This window comes from Crassostrea angulata, chromosome 7 (assembly GCF_025612915.1).
Source record: "Crassostrea angulata isolate pt1a10 chromosome 7, ASM2561291v2, whole genome shotgun sequence".
Taxonomy (NCBI): Eukaryota; Metazoa; Mollusca; class Bivalvia; order Ostreida; family Ostreidae; genus Magallana; species Magallana angulata.
In genome coordinates this window covers 59,890,774-59,915,597 of record NC_069117.1, presented here as the reverse complement: position 1 = coordinate 59,915,597, position 24,824 = coordinate 59,890,774, and the positions used below count along the sequence as shown (strand labels likewise).

At 35.9% G+C, this 24,824-nt stretch overlaps 1 protein-coding gene across 3 annotated transcripts in view; it reads right to left on the bottom strand.

Moving 5' to 3' along the window:
* Window positions 1-1,595: 1,595 nt before the first annotated feature.
* The window catches only part of LOC128191884 (dual specificity calcium/calmodulin-dependent 3',5'-cyclic nucleotide phosphodiesterase 1A-like), a 69,582-nt gene continuing 46,353 nt past the window's right edge, over window positions 1,596-24,824 (bottom strand). Inside the window, exons 2-16 of one of the 3 annotated variants that reach the window (XM_052864235.1) lie at window positions 18,421-18,486; window positions 14,335-14,509; window positions 13,839-13,952; window positions 13,342-13,365; window positions 10,387-10,428; window positions 7,440-7,622; window positions 7,240-7,306; window positions 6,839-7,096; window positions 6,002-6,102; window positions 5,728-5,853; window positions 5,423-5,524; window positions 5,133-5,335; window positions 4,645-4,836; window positions 2,308-2,385; window positions 1,596-2,133 (exon numbers count right to left, since the gene is read on the bottom strand). In XM_052864235.1, coding sequence (XP_052720195.1) covers window positions 1,988-2,133; window positions 2,308-2,385; window positions 4,645-4,836; window positions 5,133-5,335; window positions 5,423-5,524; window positions 5,728-5,853; window positions 6,002-6,102; window positions 6,839-7,096; window positions 7,240-7,306; window positions 7,440-7,622; window positions 10,387-10,428; window positions 13,342-13,365; window positions 13,839-13,952; window positions 14,335-14,509; window positions 18,421-18,486 — 1,877 coding nt within the window. In that variant the 3' untranslated portion in view covers window positions 1,596-1,987. The remainder of the gene's footprint in view (window positions 2,134-2,307; window positions 2,386-4,644; window positions 4,837-5,132; window positions 5,336-5,422; window positions 5,525-5,727; window positions 5,854-6,001; window positions 6,103-6,838; window positions 7,097-7,239; window positions 7,307-7,439; window positions 7,623-10,386; window positions 10,429-13,341; window positions 13,366-13,838; window positions 13,953-14,334; window positions 14,510-18,420; window positions 18,487-24,824) is intronic. The other 2 variants (XM_052864236.1, XM_052864237.1) reach the window with 2 other exon arrangements.

Here is a 24,824-nt window from a genome sequence, read left to right as displayed (position 1 = left end):
CGCTTCTGTCACCGGTTTCAGGACTTTGATTCTTTACAGAAACAGCGTTGTTTTAAAACCGGTGACAGTGGCGATTCTTCGTGAATTCTCTCTTGCAACTACTGCAGTTAAAATAGTGGGTGTCCCAATGGATAGTTGCTCATCTGTTAATAAAATAATGGAGCTCCTGAATGTCTTATATAAAAGTACTTGGTCTTACTTCTTTGCAACATATTTATCTGTTTATCCTTTTTAAAATTCATGATTTAAAATTGTAATAAAACGTTAAAATATGCAGACATCTGTTAATTAAATTGTCTGTTAGTACCCTTGCTTGTACTAAACATTCACTGTATTAACACAGATCATGTATGCGTAACAAGCCACTATACTGAACTCGAATAGTCTCCATCAACCTCCATCGGCGGCGGGGACGATTTTCATCAACAGTCAACAAATAGGTTTGTCACCATAACTTAATCCGTGAGACACCAATTCTGGCATCACGTGACAGGGGCTTGAAGTTATAAAATGAAATAAAGCTACAAACGGATTTTATACGTAATGAAAATGCCAGTTTATAGCAGGAACTAGTTTTCATCTCGAGCACCCCTGCACTTTTTGCCACCCTAATTGCGGCATCAGTGAGGTGCTCTATTTTATGAACCATTGTTATCCTGTAAGGACAGGAACAGGTGACGAATCGTAAACAATGGGACTACCTCCTGATAGTAAGTGTTGTCGGTAGTTTGTAAAAGAAATATTATAATTAAAGATCAAGCATTATCGTTACCTAATAACATTCTATCCCGTAAACATGTTCACTCTAACATAACATGTGACAGGGTTAAACGTTAAATAATCGGAATTAACTAATTTGGTAGAAACTTCACAAAAAAGATATTTCTTTGTTAAAGAGGCGGTTCAAATTCTCCAGTAAAACAGTCTTTCGAGCCGCACATCCTCCCGAATTGGTACGATTGGCCTTTAAGTCGGTTGTCCTTTTTCAGCTTGATTTTGATTTAGATCAAACTTCAGGGAATACTCCTATTGCCTGTTCTATTCCTGATGCACCCTGTATTTGTCCAACTGAAGTGGAGTGAGCTCTCTTATTACTATCTCTCTACAAGGGGAGGGGGTAAAGCAATGGAGTGCAGGAAATAGCTGAATGGGTATAACACTGACAAACAATACTGAGTGAGGACCCCAGAGCTCGAGAGGGATTGAGTCAGCTGGCTAGAGAATCACAGATACAGAACAAAAGCAAGGAATGGAATATAAAAATTAACCAATCTCTGGGCTGTTTACAATCAACCAATCCAAAAGCCGTATACATGTACTTGTGTTTAAATACATCAATCTGTGGCTCTCCTCAAGATGGTGTCTTCAACAAAGCACACTTGGTGTTAAGATAAATAAATTCATAAATTCCTAATATCTATACTATTCAAATTTCTAACACATCTATCTATATCATCTCTCTGAGAGAGAGAGAGAGAGAGAGAGAGAGAGAGATTCACACCTCAGACCACAAGGTGATGATACCTTGCACATGCTGAGTACATAATACACACAAGAAGAGGAAAGTCATGACTCAAGTCATAAACAATAACAAATGAAAGTCAAACAAGTTTTATTGTATAAACAAAATGAGGTGATAAAGAATGCAACTACTTCAATCATAGAGTGCCGTCCTGGCACGTTATCACTTATATATAGTCTTCTGAATTTAACAGTCTTTACATATACATAAAATATGAAACATATCACATAACATCTTTGTTAATTTATACATATTTAACAGTATATACAAATAATTTAATTCATAAAAAAAAATCACCAGAGTTCAAAGGTCAGATGGAAGATTGTAGGCTGCCAAAAAGGTTGAAAGATCCAATCAGATAAGAGGCTGTACAACAACAATTTCTGGTTGGTTGCATGATTTGCACACAATACTGAGAGTGAATGCCATTGGTGGAGGAGTGCTGTCCAGTGATTGGTCTGGGGTTTAGTTCCCGCCCTTACCTGTGCTGCAGTTGACCACAGGCGTGGCTTTATCCGCGGGGACTGGTGCTTTGGTTGTATTGTTGTTAGTGTTGCTATTGGGGACCTTTGATTTCTCTTCAGCCTCTTTTCGTTTTCTTTCCTCAGCATCTATAAATAGGTTTTTGCATAATAGCAATGTACAATTCTTTATGAATATCTATGTGTTTCATTGTAATTTAACTTGCAAAGTGTGATGCATCAGACACATCTGAATAATAATATCTTAACCTCACCAACTCCTCAATATGACTTGTCAGTGTACCTTATCTCGTGAACCCTCACCTTTTGCAGCCTGTTCCTTCCACTTATTTTTGTTGATGGCCAAACAGTCCGCCCATGGAGTACTCAGGACATATTTACCTTTAACAAAAACAAAAAAACCAACTGGTCAAAAATCTTTGATATCTTTCATCTTGTTTACAGTCTAGAAAATGAATTTATGAAACAATCACATACATGTACGTCTAGCACATTAGTGAACAAATGTCTTCCATGTGAACTGATATGCTTTTGTTAATTTTTTTTGAGTGAATGAAACCTTTATAAAAGGTCATTGCATAAAAGAGCTTATTGAGACGAGCACATACTTTTTGGACCAAAACAGAGGGTCAAGGTTACAGGGTACGCCATTCATTTAAACACTATACTGTGTACAGAAATTTTTTATATTTTACATGTATTTTTATTTTATTTGCCCTCATTTTTATTAGCAAAGTTTAAACCAGACTTATTGCCCACATTAATGGTAAGCCATATGTTTGTTAAGGAGAAAAACTGTAGGGTGACATCTTTGACACTTTTGATTGGCTGAAATAAGTTCAAATAACTCTGTATACAGTATTGTGTTTACAGTATTGTATTTCAATGACATCCACTGACAATGTTGATTACATTGATACAGATATAACATGTATTTACAGCTGCAGTTTACAGCTTTCACAAGTCAATTAGCATGGTACACAGCCATTATGGTACACAACGATTATGGTATATAGTATGGTATGCAGTAAATAATATATTTTTACTTACAGCGTAACAATTTGATTGTTGGGTGTGCTTGATTTTTGCATGCTAATTATCATATTACTCATCGACTGGCTGCTCAATTTCATTGATGGAATGCTTATTTGAATATCAATCACAGAATTCAGGAAAGCACTGACCAATGACACTGTCACAGTCAAACAATAAAATTGTACTCGGCGAAAATGGTACACATATATTATCAGGACATTAACTTTATCCAAAGGGTTGTATCCCGTCAATTGCGAGCCGTGGATCATCAGATCAAATGGGACACAAAGCATGGAGCTTGATCAGATGATCCACTCCTGTAAACATGACACCTCTACAGATCATGTTATTGCTATGATGATAAATTTAACATATACCCTTTCATCATGAGGTGGAAATGAAAAATTATTTTTGTAAAGTACAAGAATGAAGAATAAATGTTAAATATCATATGGTATTCTTGTATACTACATGTACATCACAAGTTTCAGAGAGAGGTGATAAAGATTCTAAATCCACAGTGCAGTGATTAGAAAATCACATCACTTTCTGTAAAATGAACAAAATAATATCAAGAATTGAAAATGGATGGTATATGTACACAATGAGTATGGTATGTGTACACAGCGAGTATGGTATGTGTACACAGTGAGTATGGTATGTGTACACAGTGAGTATTGTATGTGTACACAGTAAGTATAGTATATATACACAGTGAGTATGGTATGTGTACACAGTGAGCATGGTATATATACACAGTGAGTATGGTATATGTACACAGTGAGTATTGTATGTGTACACAGCAAGCATGGTATATATACACAGTGAGTATGGTATATGTACACATTGAGTACAGTATATATACACAGTGAGTATGGTATGTGTACACAGTGAGTATGGTATATATACACAGTGAGTACAGTATATATACACAGTGAATATGGTATATGTACTTAGTATGGTATATGTACACAGTGAGTATGGTATATATACACAGTGAGTATGGTATATGTACACATTGAGTACAGTATATATACACAGTGAGTATGGTATATGTACACAGCGAGTATGGTATATGTACACAGTGAGCATGGTATACATACACAGAGAGTATGGTATATGTACACAGTGAATATGGTATATATACACAGTGAGTATGGTATGTGTACACAGTGAGTATGGTATATATACACAGTGAGTATGGTATATGTATACAGTGAGTACAGTATATATACACAGTGAGTATGGTATGTGTACACAGTGAGTATGGTATATATACACAGTGAGTATGGTATGTGTACACAGTGAGTATGGTATATATACACAGTGAGTACAGTATATATACACAGTGAATATGGTATATGTACTTAGTATGGTATATGTACACAGTGAGTATGGTAAATATACACAGTGAGTATGGTATATGTACACAGTGAGTACAGTATATATACACAGTGAGTATGGTATGTGTACACAGCGAGCATGGTATATATATACAGTGAGTGTGGTATATGTACACATTGAGTACAGTATATGTACACAGTATGGTACAGAGCGAGCCTGAGCGTGCAGGAGCAGACAACAGAGTGTAGCCCAGCCTGTTACCTGGCTTCTTGTGTGACTCCTTACTATGCTCTCGATGTAATGAATTTGTACTCGTACTTTTGTCTGACTTGTCAAACACCTCCTCGGAGATGGCCTCCTCGCTGCGGGCAGCCTTCTGTAGGGGAGTCAGAATTTTCTCCAACATTTCTGTCATCACAGTAAAACTAGGGTCAACAATGAAGTCAATGAAACCTGAAAGAAGGAGACACACAAGTCAAACCCAACTGATTATGAATGAACAAACAAAGAAATCAAGGCAATGGAAATATTATCATCACTGATTGTTATTGAAAGTGTTTATCTTGATTATATGTATCAGTTTTTATATTTGAATTTGTTATGGTGGTTACATTTCTCCCTGTTTTGCACTTCCTCTATTTAACCTCTCCATTGATCCTTTCCCTGTTTTCAAACTCTCTCTATTTCTACTGACCATTCCTTATTTTTAGACCCAACAGTGTATAAACAGACACTGTGTATTAGCTGACCTATTTGGGACTCGGCAACCAGCGTTTTCTCACGGTCACAGAGTGGGGAGATAGGGAGGCCCAGCTCCTGCTCCCGGTCACCCTGCTTGAAGAACTCCTCTAGCAGCTGGTTGGTCCAGCGGTGGTGGAGGCTCCAGTCCTTGGCGGGGTGACTGATGTCTGCACAGTGCAGCACCAGCGACAGGGCCTTCTGCTTGTCAATGCTGTAAAACAGGGGTAGTGCTTACTGACAGAGAACAACAAAGATATCGTGAGAGGTGAAAGATTAACCAGGCTTCATGGATACTGACTTCTCTGGCATTCCTAAGAGGTTCTTCATGTTCTTTAACTGTTGAAAGTGGAAAGACATATCTGTGGCTAGTACCATTTCAATCACTAAAGCTCGGAATTCTCTACAAAGTCAGACAGTATTTGTTAAATACATGTACCAAAAAAAAGCAGGAAGTTATTTATTAAGGAAAATGTACATTACTGCTCTAAAACTTTTAATGCACTTAATTTTTTATCATAAAAATGTCAGTAAGGTTTCGTGACATTAGAAATGGATAAACTAATAGATTCCCCCACCGACATAATGTTGGTTACAGTAGCATACCTGTACTCCTCGCGGCTGAGGTGGTTTAGGATGTTGGATTCCTCGGATCTCATGATTCGGAATGAGGCACATATATGGTGATTCTCTAGAACAGCTTTATCATTATACAGCAACGCAAATTCGGACCTGGAATCAAATAATAATAATCAAATGACTTGTCAATAGACAAAAAAATAAATCATCTGTGCAATCACAACAAACATTGATTCCCACAAACCCCCCCCCCCCCTTTATAGGGAGACTTTCATACATGACTAGTGTTTTGGAGGCCTACCCTGTCTGGATGTGGAAATTATTGGTTGTTCCTGTGTGTTCAAAGTCATGAATCAGAGCGGCTACAATGGTGGCGAACACTTCCAAGTCCGTCAGCCAGTGCTGAAATCAGACACAACAACAGAGTAGAGTTTAGGTTAGTACTAACTTATGATGTATCTGGGTCATTTCTTACCACTAACTTACTCTATGACAGTATTTAGTACTTATTGTACTTACAGCTAGCTTGCTCTGTGACAGTATTTAGTACTTCTACTTACAGCTAGCTTGCTCTGTGACAGTATTTAGTACTTCTACTTACAGCTAGCTTGCTCTGTGACAGTATTTAGTACTTCTACTTACAGCTAGCTTACTCTGTGACAGTACTTGGTACTTGTACTCACTGCTAGCTTGCTCTGTGACAGTACTTAGTACTTACTGCTAGCTTGCTCTGTGACAGTACTTAGTCCTCACCGCTAGCTTGCTCTGTGACAGTACTTAGTAATCACTGCTAGCTTGCTCTTTGACAGTACTTAGTCCTCACCGCTAGCTTGCTCTGTGACAGTACTTAGTACTTACCGCTAGCTTGCTCTGTGACAGTACTTAGTCCTCACCGCTAGCTTGCTCTGTGACAGTACTTAGTACTTACTGCTAGCTTGCTCTGTGACAGTACTTAGTACATACCGCTAGCTTGCTCTGTGACAGTACTTAGTACTTACTGCTAGCTTACTCTGTGACAGTACTTAGTACTTACAGCTAGCTTGCTCTGTGACAGTACTTAGTACTTACAGCTAGCTTGCTCTGTGACAGTACTTAGTACTTACTGCTAGCTTGCTCTGTGACAGTACTTAGAACTTACCGCTAGCTTGCTTTGTGACAGGATGTTATGTACAGTCTGGGTTACATCGGCTCCGTGCACTAGGTTATGATACGGGTTTTTATATTTGCTATATCCTGCTTCTAACTGTAGAAGGAAGGAGTCCAACATTGAACTATTTATCTTGTATTTTGTCACCAAGTCATATTTTTGTAACAGTTCATATCCCACATATTTCAGCGAATGTCCATCAGCAGCTGAGTTCAGAGCGAATACATCGAAGGACCAGTCATCCATGCCCTACAAACAAAGTCCATGATTTACTTGTTACTCTCAATAAACAGCAACATATCATTATTAAGTATCACTCAAATACCCCAAAAAGTGACCCAATTGATGTGAGTGAGGCCTATAAATGGCTGGGTATGTGGGTACTGACTGACCTTCAGTAACTGCAGCACTGCGGGGGGTATGTGTAGTGTAGAGGAGCTGGACAGACGTCTGTAGATTCTACAACAGAAATCAGCCGCTACAGCATTGTTAGTCATTGGTCCTAGTCTCTTCTGAAGGATACCGTATAATATCATACATCAGTAGGCTCCTGATGGACCTAGTCTTTTTATGCTGCTTAGTCTGGCCTTACCTGTCCACCATGATTCCTGCACGAATGGCGTGAGCCACACTGCGGAACTTTGGCTTTTCTTGTCCTCTTCTCCGGACATTGTTCATTGACCTTGTGAAGGTCAAGGCCAACCAATCTCTGACCTCTGTAGGAACTGCGTCCGGTTCCACTTCACTGAGTTCATCATCTTCGTCTGTAAGTCGCCTACAAAGCCAAGGTAATGATAATTAATGACAATAATGATACAAAAAGTTAGCTAGTTAGTTTAACAACTAGTTAAACAAAAAAACCCACTTTGGATTACTGTACATTGTACATATGTAATCTTCGGAAACGAAGAGCATGGATTAACACAGCTATTGGATACAAAGTTGTTTTAGCCACAAGATCAAATCAAACTGAGCCACTTCATAATATCATCACAATCAAGCATGAAATTTTGAAAGATCTCTGCAGTTGGAACAATGAGGTGTGATTGTGTCTTAGTAGCTCTACTACAGATTAGTGCTATTTCACATACACATGATAAGTTGATTGCTCTAGTGCAATGATTGAGTATGTGACTATGGCTGTCATATATGTATGGACTATAGTAATTATGGGGTATGTTTATACACAGAGGGGAAACAAACCATCATATATTCGATACAACATAACTTGTAAAACACTAAACAACATCCTATGGGCCTGCATTAACCTTAGTCTGTCCCAAGATAGCTATGCTGCACATTTGGACGATTTTTAATAAAAAATACACATACTTATGAAAGAGGTGCAATTGAAATTGACAGAAGAGAAAATTTTCAAGATATCCTCATTGACACATTATTGTTTTTCACTCTGAAAAATTCACAGAAATGAAAAATGATTTTTTACAGAGATTTATAATGGGGAATGTTTACATCTTTTCTCCATTCTGAAGTCACTCCGAATACCTCGAAAAAATTTCCAGCGTTATCATCCGCGAAGGTATTTATAGATATAAAACAATTTACATAAATGTGCCAAATGAATATCTTGGGACTGACTATATCTCAATCTTCCTGTAGTAAACTCCTGTCCACTGTAGCTGTGGAAAATTATTACCCATCGTTTCCTTACACAGTTAAACTGCACTTGTGTGTACGGATACTTCAGACAGTTTTTTGTTACTCGAGTATACATGTGATTTGTATATAATGCACATAATTAAAAACAACACTAGATGTATTACAACCAAATTTTTTTAACTTAACACAAGTACATACTGAGATTGATCAAATTTGAATTTTTATTTACATCCATGTGTTCAATTCAACTTCAAACTTATAATCATCCACCTGTAATCCAAAACTGCGGAAATCTGAATGACAGAGCAAGGTGTTCGACTACACCTTCAAGGGCTAAATGTGAACTATCTACTATTTTCTAAGAAACAAAGATCTACATTAATACCACACTGTAAAAGAAGGATGAGCATTGTGGAAAGGTGTTTGTGAGACAGGGATTCTGTTGATATAATACTCATGACGTCAGGGTCATTAAATTCATCACATCAGAGAATTTCTTCTTCGAGAGTGAAAAATAATATTCCAGAGTCGGTGAGTGTTGAACTCTTTCTATGTAGTACGCTTTCTCTCAGAATAAAATATCTTATTTGATTCAAATTACCCCCCCCCCCCCCCAAAAAAAATTAAATTAAAAAAAGGAGCCAGCTGCGACTTTGTCAGGAAAAAAGTTATACAGTCCTTTCTGGAGATTAAAAAATAATCTAAGCATGGAGTGAATTTCCAATACATCAAACATTCTATATTTTACAATATGCTGATTCCAAACCAAAACATGACTTGATCAGTGCAGAGATTTAGGCTGATGCACTTACTTCTCCATCTCTCCTTCTGCTGCTTTACCACTTACAACCACAGGAAAAAACCTCTGGGTGATGATCAAATGCTGGGCAGCATTATGAAGTACTGAATCAGCTTTTGGTTTGGACACAGCCATTGATTAATTAAAGTCATTTAGCTGCCTAACCTAACTTATGCTTCCATAACAGGAAGTGATATCATAAATCATTTATGACATCATCAGAGGTGGTGATTTCCCGAACTTCTGTCAATTGGGGAAAATGCTAATAATATATATGCAAAATAAAGGTGAAAAAAGAAATAAAGGATGAATTTAAAACATAAAAAATGGCATTAGTCATATATATTTTACAATGCAAATAAAGAAATAATATTTTTATATGAACAAAGGAGGGTTAAATCACTTAAATCTAAACATAATACTGGTACTATGTATATATAGTACAGGAAAGATTCAAACATTTTCAACCAATATTTTTTCTTCTCAATTTTCTATCATTTTGAGTGGTTAGTCTCTGAGAAAAAACTTATCTTTTTTAGGCAAATTAAAGTTATAAATAATAAAAATTTTTAACGGGTGAAACATCATTCAAAAATGACATTTGAGCAAAATTAACCCAATTTACAGATTTGTATATAATTTCATCAAATAATAAACATACAATTTTGTAGTCAGAAAAGTATAATAATATATAGGCTTTCACAAAAGTACCGGTAACCTTAAAAAGGACCTGTCCACAAAAAAGAGAATAGCTCAATCCACAGTTGAGGAGGTGGGGGGATTGGAATGAAGAATATGGAGTATCGACAATGATGTTGATGTGTCCATGCATTCAGCCGCATATTACATACTTATCTACATATCACAGATTATCTAGATTAGGAAGTACAGATTAAGGAGGCATAATCCATTGTTATCAACATATGATTAGTTTTTTATCTACAAGTCTGTACAGGAACTGGTCAGGTGTTATATTAGGCTTCAGATCAAGATCTATGTTAAAAAGAAACACTCTAATGATTCTCTACGATTCAACGCCATATGTCCTCAGACAAATCAATCTGTTAGTGGATTAAAATAAATTCAACACCAAACCGGGCCAAGCTAGTCTGATACTCACTCTTTGGAAGACTTAGGTTGAGGGGTTGGAGGTTCAATGGAACTGAAAAAAGATCCACATTTTTAAAATACTCTGACCTAGCTTTTTCTCTTTTACTCACAAACATTACTTTATTTGAGTTGTCCTTCTTTTCATTGTAAAACAAAGTGACATGCTTGTACTAACTTCATTGCAAGTGCCTGGTGCATGTATCGTCATGTGTTACAGGGTGCTATAGATAATTCATACAAAGGGTGCCGCGGTTCTCAGACATCAAAATGCTTGTAATGGGTAAGCATTCTCAAAAACTTGAAAATTTCCACTCCATATATCAGAAATTATTAATTTGATCAAAGCTAGCAAAGAGATCAGTAGGGCATTCATGGAGCATTGTCGAGCTGCGAAAATGATATGCTAAAGTAAACGACACGCTTCTAGGTGTATATCAACACCCTGAATAAGTTGCAATACTGAAATACTGAATACATCGCTACTCTCCAGGTAAGAAGGGGAACAACAGCCAATCTCTGCCATGCCCAATGGTTACTGTAGGAGCAAGTCATGCTGTTTCAAGATCACTAAATCATTCATTCTAGATTCAATAAATTCAACATTTAGATGCAGGTAGAGGACTGAGGCCAGCCAGATCTTCACCCAACCCTGATATGAGATTTGTGTGACTGCGGTCTATAAAAGCTATGGTTTTTTTTTTGGTAAAATAAAAAAAAAATGGAGAATTAATCAAATTGGAAAATTATTCCATCTGACCTCAGACATCCCTTATAATAGACTCTATATAGACTTAATTACTGTAGATTCCTTATTTCACCCCAGTACTTTTTTTCCTGGATCCCGCCGTTTTGTAATACATCAAAAAAATATAAAATCACAACTGCAGAACTTTTTATCTAAATTTCTTATATTTCTGACTATCCAAAAAAAGATGGTGGGATTTTTAAATCCGTGAAGGGTGGTTCTTGCAATTTTACATGGATATTAATTCCTCGCTATTAATTAGGAATCTACAGTATTGGTTACAATCAATAGATATGAATTACAGTTATTCTGGGATGGCTAACAAGTACAGCAAACATTTCATATAAAGCGAAAAGTATCTCCAGATTTTCAGGGAATCCGTGAGGATATTTCTCCAGGTTGTCCTTGAGGAATTTATCCCGGGAACTTACAAGGTTTCTTTGTGTTCAAGGTCAAGAGATAAACCGTGAACTCTCTGATGTTATTAAGTTTGCTTACAAACGGATTCATTTTTCAATATTGAATTATTCCTCATCATTTGATAGATCAATGATATTGTTAATCCCACGAACTAATCCTGTATGTTTATTTTCAATTAGATTTACGCTTAATAAGCAGTATAGAATTTGAATGGATTCTGAATGATTTTTTTTCGTGTTTTTTAAAAGGGTGTGGGGTGGGCAGGGGGAGAAGGTCAACATTCAATGGCTCGAGTATCATCTTACAAGAAGGTCCATTGCACTGTTCTTATAGGAGTAGGGGATAGGATAGCCAATCACAATGATCAATTATAGCTGATCAATCAGAGCTGATCCTTCATTTCTGGTTAATTATTTGTTTGGTACGTAATACATGCATTATCTTATAACGTCAGCACCCTGCTCTGAACATTGCCATTACAAGGAATGGTTGACTCCATGACAGACGATGCAGCACCGAAACTAATGTTTACAGGGAATTGATACTCTGTTACTAGAATAGTGATTTATATAGATCAGCAATAAATGTACATCAACTATAAATCGGATCGGAAAGAATACTCAACTGAAGTCCATTTATATACCAGCTTCCTGGTTGATAAATAACAAACATTCTGACGGATTCCAGCCATTATAGCACATTAGTAACCCATGCAAATTTGCGATCGTAAAAAAAAGGAGGGAGACCGCTACGTTGTATGTTGTAACCAGTAGATGGGAGATTACCACTATGTTATATGTTGTAACCAGTAGATGGGAGATTACCGCTACGTTAAATGTTGTAACCAGTAGATGGGAGATTACCGCTACGTTATATGTTGTAACCAGTAGATGGGAGATTACCACTACGTTAAATGTTGTGACCAGTAGATGGGAGATTACCACTACGTTATATGTTGTAACCAGTAGATGGGAGATTACCACTACGTTATATGTTGTAACCAGTAGATGGGAGATTACCACTATGTTATATGTTGTAACCAGTAGATGGGAGATTACCACTACGTTATATGTTGTAACCAGTAGATGGGAGATTACCACTACGTTAAATGTTGTAACCAGTAGATGGGAGATTACCACTACGTTAAATGTTGTAACCAGTAGATGGGAGATTACCACTACGTTAAATGTTGTAACCAGTAGATGGGAGATTACCACTACGTTATATGTTGTAACCAGTAGATGGGAGATTACCACTACGTTATATGTTGTAACCAGTAGATGGGAGATTACCACTACGTTATATGTTGTAACCAGTAGATGGGAGATTACCACTACGTTATATGTTGTAACCAGTAGATGGGAGATTACAACTACGTTATATGTTGTAACCAGTAGATGGGAGATTACCACTACGTTATATGTTGTAACCAGTACATGGGAAATTACCACTACGTTATATGTTGTAACCAGTACATGGGATATTACCACTACGTTATATGTTGTAACCAGCAGATGGGAGATTACCACTACGTTATATGTTGTAACCAGTAGATGGGAGATTACCACTATGTTAAATGTTGTAACCAGTAGATGGGAAACGACCATTACGTTATATGCATATAATTCACAAAACATGTTATAAACACATCAAAACAAGAAAAAAACACAAAATCATTAGAAAAACTGTTGTTATATCAATCACTACAAAAAAAAAAGTCAAAACAAAACTCTAAAAGATATCACCCACGCGAAAAGTGCAAAAAACAATCCGTCCATCGAACGTGCAACGTTGACTTACTTTTTGGTTGTGTCTTTAACTGTACTGCAATCATTAAAGATTCACATCAGAATGATTTAGACCGAAACAATTTAATGCATTGGATATCTGTACTTAAAGGATTTTTGGGATTAAAAAATCTAATGCAATTTCACAGGCTGAAAATAACATATTCATGCATAGCTGACACAGTTTTTCGAATGGACTAAAGCAACTTCATTTTAGGCTTACAAATGCTGGTTGATTTTACAAGAGATATTTTCATCCCAACAGCTGGGTCCAAAGATGAAATATATTATCAATATTTTTATATACCAAGACTTAATGAACAGTTTCTATCATCATTAGAATATTAACACATTTCTATATAGCCTGTAATTGGCTGATCTTTGAATATTCATCCTTCCGCCAAACCATATATAAATGTACAGTAGGGGGTAACAACAGTTTGCTGCCTCTCTGACCCACAGAAGCAGGGGTGACACAGGTGAGACACACGTGTGACACTTAGAACTCACCTGGTTTCGTCCACATAGACCGATTCGAGCACTGAGGCTGCGTACTCCAGATTCTTGTATAAATCTTCTTTAGGAACTTCTCCATTCTGAATTCTCCTCAAAATATTTCGTAAGCTAAAAATATAGCAAAGAGAATGAAAGATTAATAAAATAACAACCCCCCTCCACCAAAATTTGTGTCTGGAAAGTCTTCTCTCTGAAAAAACCTCAACCTACATCCCCTTTAATCACTTTTAAACTGCTTTTCCCTCTTCTCATTATATTGCTTGAGATCAAAATGAAAACCTATCTCTAATACCAATCTTTAACAATGCTATCTGAAAAATATCACTTATTCATAAGTTCCTTTTATATTCCTTTGGTTAGTACACATAATAGTGTTACCCTGGATTTATCAGCTCTTCCTCTCTCCACTTCTCTCCCTCTCATTCTCTTTTTTTTTTTTCATTCCTTCTCTTTTTCTCATTCTCTCTCTCACTCTCTCTCTCTCTCTCACCGTATTGAGCAAACATGGGAGGCTTCGGGTGTGTCTATGGGGGGAAGCTTGTCCGTGCCCAGGTCAACACTTGCGTAGGAGTCGCTTTCTGCAATACTAGACGTTCTACTACTGCTACTGGAGGCTAACTTTGATTTGGAGTTTGTTCTTCTCAGAACTGTCAAAGAACCTGCCCCTGAAATCAAAAAGTGATGCCATAAAACTTTTACTCATTTTAACTCAACATTCTGTCCTCAAACCAACAATCCCAAAGGAAGAGTATACAATGTAATAACATTTTAATTTTTCATCAAAGCACATCTCTATTCAATTTTAACAGTAAAATAATCAAGAATGCTGTCCGTCCGGATTTACAAATTACCTCTGAGCTTCAAATTCATCAATTAATGATTCCAGTTCCATTACAAAATTGAATGATTCATATTTCAAAATAACGTGGGCTATCTATACCTACACTCCTAACAAACTATGGCTATCGTTTTTACAAAAAAAAATCAGTCACCTTTTTCTTAATTATTATCTTTCTAATATTAATTGACCTAGCTTGTGATCATTATCAGCCTTAACAATCAGAATATTCATACTACATGGTTATACAAAGTGCCAGGGTCGGGCGATTTTGCTTCGTTATCAGCGTAATTCGTTATATCTGTTAAGTTCACAACATATAATATAGTCACGGGGAATGAAAATGACTTTGCTGTAAGCGTCAAATCATTATAAGCGTGTTCGCTATAATCGTGTTTTACTGTTTAAGCAATACACAATCTCCACAGTTTGTGACTGTAAGGAAAAGTGCAACAACATGTAGGAGTGAGTTTTCCATAAATACCAACGAAAGCGATAGAAAATCTCGGCCAACAGGAAGTGGCTGACGGAGTGTTTCTGTGAGACCTGTCACACACGATAGTCCCCATTAAGACCATGATACCACTCAACATGTCTCAGTGATGGCCATCAACACCAAAAGGGCAAAGATTTACCGACCAATCACACAGCTTGTTATTAACTTTAATTTTTCTTCAGGAATTATCGTCCTCTTTAAGTCAAAGGTTAAGGGATTAGAAATTGCAAATATCAAATCAAAATGAAACATTCCATCAGTTTTGAATTAAAATGTATTAAAAGTAAAAATAAATCCTGAAAATCATCCTGCAATTGCTTTATTTCAATTTCCGTGTACCTTATGCTAGAAAAAAAAATGTCTCCCACTGCTGTAAGGAATAAAATATCCAGATATTAGCTTCCTAATGTATTTATTCAGTCCAACATATTTCTAGCTCTAAAGAATTACATGGACATTTATTGAACAGTTCCAGTATGAGATATAACGGTAGAGTTTATTAATAATTTCCATAATCGTACCAATATAGCATCGTATATCTCAGAAATCATGAGATGTAATAGGGTACTAAATAGACATCAGACAGAGCAATATTCTTTGAAATATGAAAATAACTTCCATAAAGTTTCCCTGTTAAATTGTATTTGGAGATAATATGGCCGACTCCTGCTGTCATGTAGACAAGCCGCTGTTCTTGGACCGAGGCTCGAGGCCCCGAGTTATAACAATAATTCTCAATAGACTTCAGTTGCTTTGTCTTTCAGCTTCATTTGGTTTTTGCATTCTCTGATGTCAATTGTTGTGATTTCAGTAAAACACACATGTAATTGAAAGGAATACAACATCCTGAATACCAATTATCTTCATCTCTAATTATATTTTCATCAGAATTTGTGATTAGTCCTCAATGAGTTGGGATGGTTTCTATGGCAGCAATGAAGCCTGTTGCTGACACTGCCCAATTGAATGCTTTTGGATTTGACATGCTTGGACCTTTTTAATGCACACAAAGAAGCAATAAATTGGCCATCAGCAGTGTGGATAATCTCCCCTCTCATATCCTACATTAATCTGATGTTCTGAGTTGTAGATACCTCATAAATCTAATATTTCCCACTAAATCTATACATAGTGTAGTTTTAGTGTAGGCCCAGTTAGGTACATTAGATTTTGCAAACTAACAATTTTGAAACCTGTCCTTTCTGCTTTACATTATTTTGACATGGTAAATCAGTCAATTTTAGGACATCACAGCACAGTCATTTTTACACTGAACTAGCCATTTTTGAGACATTACAATTTTAAATTTCTATCTTCTCTGCACAATTTTTGTTGCGTTCAAGAACATGTCTTTCTTGAGAAAATAATAACTGTAGCAATTAACCTATATTACTTTTATATTCTTTTGTGATTGTGTTTGCATGATTACAAATTCTGGATAAGGGCAAAGCTTAATTTACTCAAAATCTTGTTTTGACAAAAGCAACAGATCTGTGGTACGTACTCTTGAACCTGTGGGTGCTGTACTAGGGGAACCTTAATTTAATGCACCCCTGGGTCTGTATTTTAACAATTACAGTTTTTATTAGCAGTTGTTTGTAGGAGCATCTAACATTGTCTTCATGCGGTGACACACAAGTTGTGGGAGCTGTGATTTAAACTCGAACTGCCTCAACTTTCATCTTATCCCCTGCAGACGAGGGTTGAATTGATCCAAGCTCTGAATGGCATGCCTTCCATTGTTTCCCCTCTCCTGAGTAACAAAACCAATCTATTTGGACAGAACAAAGTTCTGATTTCACAAACCTCATTTCCTACACCAATTTTTCAATATTTTCAATTGACTGTTTTTTCTTTCAAGACCAGCAGCCTCCGGATAGCAGATATCATTAAACGCAGGATCAGAAACCAGAGAGCGAAGCGAAGACAACAACCGTCCTTGACATTTGTATATCATCAATGAAATACATTTTATGTATAACCTTATTCCAGACAGAGTTCTCTCCCTTAAAAATACTTAAATTTGTAATTTGTGTTAAATATCACTTAGCGCAAAGATGGCTTCACCTACACAGTATCAATGGATACGGTGTACAACATCTGCAGCTCTGGGCTTTTTTTACAAAAGAACTTAAGAAGGTTAATATCAAATAAATTTACCGGTAACATATGAATTTAAAATTTCAATTTGTTGTCATTTTTTTCTACACAACCACTTGCCCAAGAGAGGTGTGCACATATTAAATTCATGAATCTGCAACAGAAAATGTTTTTTTTTTAATATTAGCATTTTAGCTTTTTTAAATTTCTTTGAGAGCTACAGGCCAAATGATAAAGATTCACACCATCAGAAAAAATTGTTAAACAACTGAGACAGAATCAGCAATGTTCACAAATTGGTCAATCAATAATCCTACAAAAAAATCAACTCCTTTCAGTACTTTCACTACTTTGATTCATTATGCAGTCACTGTTTCAACTGAAAAAGAATGAGCATATAGTACAGTTAGAGATAAAATAGTGTGAAAATTAATGGCTTTATTCTAGAATAATTCTGTGAGATTGTAAAACTTAAGTGCTTTCTTAAACCATCTCTACTTTCATTGAGACCATCAACCATGCATCTAAAAGCTTTAACAAAATGTCATGTTGTCCATCATTTCAAATGTTTTAAAAGACATAGAGTATCCAAATGTCCATCAAGAGCACCCTATTGAACAAATAACTCAATTAAAAATATAAAGAGCCACAACATACTCAGTATTTTGTTTTCTGCATTCAGAAAATCAATTTTAATATTATCTGAGATAGATTTGTCCATCTCTGTGCAACTTAATCCTGGGCAGTGATAACTCAATATATGGTGGCCTTGCAGGCTGTTTATTATTTATTTTGTCTACACATTCTATGCATTCTTCATTACTTTCTGTAATATTTGACTGTTTAGCATCAGTTTCTATTTTGTTAGTGTTTGACAGTTGCAATTGTCAGTATTTGACAATTGCTTTTTGTCAGTTTGTGTCAGTATTTGACAGTTGCTTTTTGTCAGTTTGTGTCAGTATTTGACAGTCACCTTTTGTCAGTTTGTGTCAGTATTGAACAGTTGATTTTTGTCAGTTTGTGTCAGAATTTTACAGTCGCTTTTAGTCAGTTTGCGCAGTATTTGACAGTTTTTTTGTCAGTTGCTTTTTGTCAGTATGTGTCAGTATTTGACAGTTGCTTCCTTGATGTACAACACTTACTTGACAGCTGTCCATTCTTTGCTCCCACACTGGAGTCATCTTTTGCTCTGTCTGGTGGATTAGCCACTGGAAAAATGAAATTAAATCATTATATTGTGTCTATACTTTGAATCATGATTTGATCATTATTCACGTGAGAAAAAAGCATTTTTATATAAACAAATTCTTGTTTCTTGCATTTATTTTGTACTTGTCAACAACATAAAAACACAGTTGATTCTCAAATGAGATTTGATTTGGTATTGATTTTATTACTAACATGAGGTAATTCTTTAAATGTGTTTGTATTATTATCCACTCTCTTACTTGAGAGTACTTAAAATAACCATAAAATTCTCTTCTCAATAACATTTTTTTTAGAATGATATCAAGCAATTTTGCAAATCATCTCTCAAGAAGTAATTTTCAACTTTTTGATCTTTTATGCCTAATGATGATGCTTTTACACAAAGAAAAGATTGTCTTCTCGTTAAACTAACAATGCAGATAGAATATTTTAGATTAGGGACCAAATTTGTCTACCAAGTGAAAATTTAACATTGATTTTTCTATTGCTTAGATTTGTAGAACACAGAGAGTTGCATGCCATTGCTCTGTTAAATGACAAGGAAGGTGTTAACTCTCAAAGTCAAAGAAGTCTACAGCAAAACTGCTGAGTATGGTAAAATGGTCCACAGACAAAGGAGATATACCAATAAAATGGAGATTTTCTCCCGGATCAGGAATTAACATGTCTGAATCTACCATACAATCTGTTGGACCAAGAACATCGTCTTTCTTGTTTGTCGTCTGCTAACAACACCCAAAAGGAAATTGAAGCCAAACGAAAGAGGATGGGAATTGAAAAGTAGGAAATAAACAGATTATGTCAACATCAATGTCAACTTAGCTTTGGCATTCCCCCTACCAATGGCCCTCCTGGTTATTGATCTGTCTCTCAAATGGTTTTACCAGCAGCATGTGTACACAAATTGGTGCTTAGATTGCAAACAGTTTGAAGCAACCAAAACAAGACCAACAGGTCTTTGAATAAGCAATGATTAACTTCCATCTGCAGTCAAAGACCATTTACAATTTGCTGCTTGCCTGTACCAAAACATGATATCAAAGAAAAATGGATGGTTGATTTGAACACCATGTAATAAAGGCAACTTGTGTGTGTGTGAAGTCCATGTATCAACAAGTTCTACTACTTAGACTTCATCATAATGTTTTCAATGTTTTACCTTTTTTCCACAAGCAATTCCTACACAGCTCATGGTTAACTCAAAAGGCAAAAGGATTTATTTGTGAAGCTTAAAAACATGGAGGTAATGAGAACCACAAAGCCTGATTGGAGATTGGTTACAATGCAAGACATGTTGAAACAAATAGGCCTGAAGATAACAAATTGATATGTCCCCCAGTGGAATGTAAAATAATTGAATTCTGATAGTGTATTCTAAACTTCATCTAATGTACAGAAATTTTGATGGTTTTAGGAGAAGTAACCAGGTTTCAATCCCAGAAGGTTTGTTTTTATGAGGTTTTACTCTGGAGAGGTTCGTCATAACTAGGTTTGACTGTATACCCCAAAATGTCAACAAAAGAGTAATTGAATATCACCATAGCTATAGCTTGATAAACTAACAGAGTGACTGCAAGGACTGATTGGGATTGGGGATTGGAAGATGGAATCCCCCTAACACTCATACACCCTACAGTTACAGACAGGCATGCATGCAACCAAAGAAATATAGTTTGAAACTGAGTTAGGGACCGTTTGCTTAGTTCTTAGCTGGGAATCACAACCACAGTAAATTTTATCACCACAAACATTTTACCCCATAAAACTGGTACATTATATTCTATCAGACAAATGCAATAAATATTCTACAAAGTATTATTGCAACTCCATTTGTTTTTATTCAAGAAACCCCAGTCTATGATTAAAAGCCATTATATTTTATTACATGAATGCAATAAGAATTCTACTTATTGCAACTTGTCTTCTTCCAGTCCAGCAAACCTCTGTCTCCCCTCCGACTAATGGCTGACCATTTGACACCGACAGAAAAGATAAGCACCTTTATTTTTAATATTTCATCATCATTTATTAATTTCAAGGGCCCTGCTTTTGTCGTCTTGGTGTCAAAAATAGAAAGAAGCATTTGGTTGCTATGGTAACCAGGCCTCTTAACTGTTTTTATATATATATATATATATATATATATATATATATATATATATATATATATATATATATATATATATATATATATATATATATATATATATATAAAAAATAGAGATTTAATAATGTGAAATCTTCCTTCTGCTGCACAAATAGGTATATCTGAGATCATAAGAACACATACAGTACACCTGGAAGCCTCCGTCAGGTGAAACACAAAACCACCGTGCTTTACACCTGAGGTAAGCGTAGGCACTGACCAAGATCTTCATACGAAACAAAGTTTTTTCCTTATTTCAGATTGGTGGAGTTTATGATAACAGTTCTGATTTCAGCATAATAATGAACAACTGCTACAATGTAAATGATAATATTTGCCATATATTTGCTGCCAACTGTTATGCAAAATTCAACTGTGTATCTTGTTTAACAGCAGTTACACATCATGAAGACAACACAGTAAATGTATACATGTAGCATTGAACACGGGTCTCCTTATCAATAAATAATGCACAACATAAAACCAGCAAGCTATTTTCAGAACTATTACAGACACGAGACTAAATAACAAAAACCAACTTTAAAATATTCTCTATGATGCTTATAAAAATCTACCATGTCTCTTTTTTTTGTAGAGAAAGAAATTAATTTACCAAACGAGCAACAAACAGAACGATAACGTTAAAAAATGTACGACAAAAAGACTTTAAGAGTTATATATTTAGTTAAAGAGCCAGAAGATGAAACAACAAAATAGGAAGCATTAAAGAAGCTGAGCAATCACAAGGAACAACAATACAGAAAAATACAGGGAATCAACTATCAAGGGGAAACAACAAATGGATATTAAGAAGAACAACAACAGATAATCAACAACTCCTTGAGGGAAATAAAAAACAAATCATTGAATCAGAAAAAAAACAACAAACCAAGACAGTGCTACAAGACAACAACAACTAGGAGATATCAAAAACAACACAACAGACACAACATAGCATAATATGGAAACCACTAAAAATGAGTCAGGAAAAACCAACAACCAACACTCAGAAAAATCTTTTGAAATCCCTGTAGAAAACAAAAATGTCACCTAACAATACACACCCTACAGTTAAAAAAAGTCTTGAAAAAAAGAAAATATTATAGAACGTAAAAAAACAACAACAATACATTGAAATAAAGCATTGAGCTCAGAATGTATACTCACTGAGAAAGATGCTAACAAATTCCAATCACTGCACAGAATTCCGTGCTATCTCCTTTTTGTAAAATTAGCTTCAAATTTCTATTTTATCTAGTTTCTGAACACTGTCTGTCTGCTATGAGATTTGAACACACCCCTTAATGCATGCACCAAGGATAATTTCTTCAAAGGAGCGGGAAAACAAATCAATCAGTTTAACGCTATACTGCTGTTAAACTATATCAATGTGTTGATAATTTGGGCAAATCACAGGGCATGGATGATCAAAGCCGTTCCAGGCAAGGAGACATTGATCATAAACTGTAGCTGTCCAACTGTTGATGAAAATAGACTGATAAAACAAAACATTGCCATAAACACTTTTGACTCGTTATTCTTCCATAAGCAGGAATGAGCCACCAATTTGAAGATTCTACCAATAGAATTGGTCTCAGGATCTAATTCCTGCCCAGCTTATCCACGCCCCCAATTCATCTGCACATTAGGTAAAGCATGGACAACTGGTGATCAATAATTGATCCTGAACTTAATCCCATCAATCAATCACTGATTGGTGCTGTAACAGGCTGTCAGCAAATCCCATAAACCTCTAACCATTGCTCCAATTAATCGTGTATGCAGGCAATTTGATTTGGGTGTCTTTGTAAACGTAAATATTTTCCAAACCAATTAATTATGGTCTTTTTACAGTTATAGAAAAGCTACAGAATTCATTAGCAACAGTTGGGATTAAATCATAAATTCTTAGAGAATACATGTACCAAGATTAAATCCCATATTTTGAGTTCAAGAGTTGCTTCACTCCTATCCCATCAGACTATTTTCAATTTCATTCTTTGAAACATACTTGTAGCTTTAACTTAAAAGAGAATCACTGTTGCTTTTCTTCATTCCATTATCAATAAATGAGCCACATTTTGATTGGATTGATTAAATATGATAAATGAGACCATAATCCCAGCTTTGTCCACGTTCCATTACGGCGCTGCAGCCCGTAATCTGTGTGTACCTAGCAGCAATTGATCGGCTTAGCAATATTATCATTTTAGAGTTGCCTTTTTAGTGAGTCCCTCAAAGCAACACAATTCAATCATATACAAATTATTATTACAATATTTAAAGGTTTACATGTAATTTAAAGCACATGTAATTCCTTATATGCCTAAGATGCCCCCGAGTTCTAAATGGTTTAATAATTCAACTAGCTTTCTTAAAACTCTTTCATGCAAACTTTTTTTCCCCAGAATTACAATTTTTTTTTTTGAAAATCAGCAAAGATTGAGCTGATGCTTTATATTGTTAGCAGAATAATAGAGCAAGTACCAGGACTGAAACAACAGCACAGCTTCTAGTGAGTACTTAAGAGATGTCCTAGTAGCACAGACCACTTTATTCAATGTACTAGCATGAGCTGTGCAATGCTAAAATGACTACTGCTGTGTTAGCACCATATTCAATGTACTAGCATGAGCTGTGCAATGCTAAAATGACTACTGCTGTGTTAGCACCTTATTCAATGTACTAGCATGAGCTGTGCAATGCTAAAATGACTACTGCTGTGTTAGCACCTTATTCAATGTACTAGCATGAGCTGTGCAATGCTAAAATGACTACTGCTGTGTCAGCACCTTATTCAATATACTAGCATGAGCTGTGCAATGCTAAAATGACTACTGCTGTGTTAGCACCTTATTCAATGTACTAGCATGAGCTGTTCAATGCTAAAATGACTACTGCTGTGTTAGTACCAATCAAACCAAATTGATCATATATTAGTAGCATAAACTCTGATAAACCTGGGCCTCACTGTATACTGTGTTAGCACTTACTGCACAATAACATAGCTGTAGCACATATTGTGCTATTCTTCTGTGCAGATTGGTGTGCTAACAGTGAACACATCAGGTGTAACTAACATCAGCCACAGCTTTACTTATTAATAATAATATTCTTTAGTGAATACATGTACTGCTATATCATCAATGAGCACATCTACAGTAGCATTGCTCTGGTATAGTGCAAACTGGGATGCTGCGCACTAAGAACACATCAAACCAAGCACATAGCAGCAGCAGTCACTCTGCTTTCCTTCAGAGCATACTTCAGCACTGGCACTGAGCACACTATACAAAGTACATAGCAATAGCATGAGCAGCTTAAGTAAATGTTGCTATATTAGCACACACGAATCACATATAGCAGTAGTACTAGCTCTGCTATAATTAGTAAATGTTGCTGTACTAGCACTCACACATCACACATAGCAGTAGTACAAGCTCTGCTATAATTAGTAAATGTTGCTGTACTAGTACTCACACATCACACATAGCAGTAGTACAAGCTCTGCTATAATTAGTAAATGTTGCTGTACTAGCACACACACATCACACATAGCAGTAGTACTAGCTCTGCTATAATTAGTAAATGTTGCTGTATTAGCACACACACATCACACATAGCAGTAGTACAAGCTCTGCTATAATTAGTAAATGTTGCTGTACTAGCACACACACATCACACATAGCAGTAGTACAAGCTCTGCTATAATTAGTAAATGTTGCTGTACTAGTACTCACACATCACACATATCAGTAGTACTAGCTCTGCTATAATTAGTAAATGTTGCTGTACTAGTACTCACACATCACACATAGCAGTAGTACAAGCTCTGCTATAATTAGTAAATGTTGCTGTACTAGCACACACACATCACACATAGCAGTAGTACAAGCTCTGCTATAATTAGTAAATGTTGCTGTACTAGCACACACATATCACACAGATCAGTAGTACTAGCTCTGCTATAATTAGTAAATGTTGCTGTACTAGCATGCAGGCATCACACTTTGCAGTAGTACTAGCTCTGCTATAATTTAGTGGAAACTGCTGGGCAAACATTGAGTACACCATATTAAGCACAACTTAAAATAGCCATATGGGGCATTGTATAGTGCTCCCAGGGGGAAGTGTACCTAAGAATCTAATTATATTAAAATATACTTGTGTCTGATTTATATATACAAGATC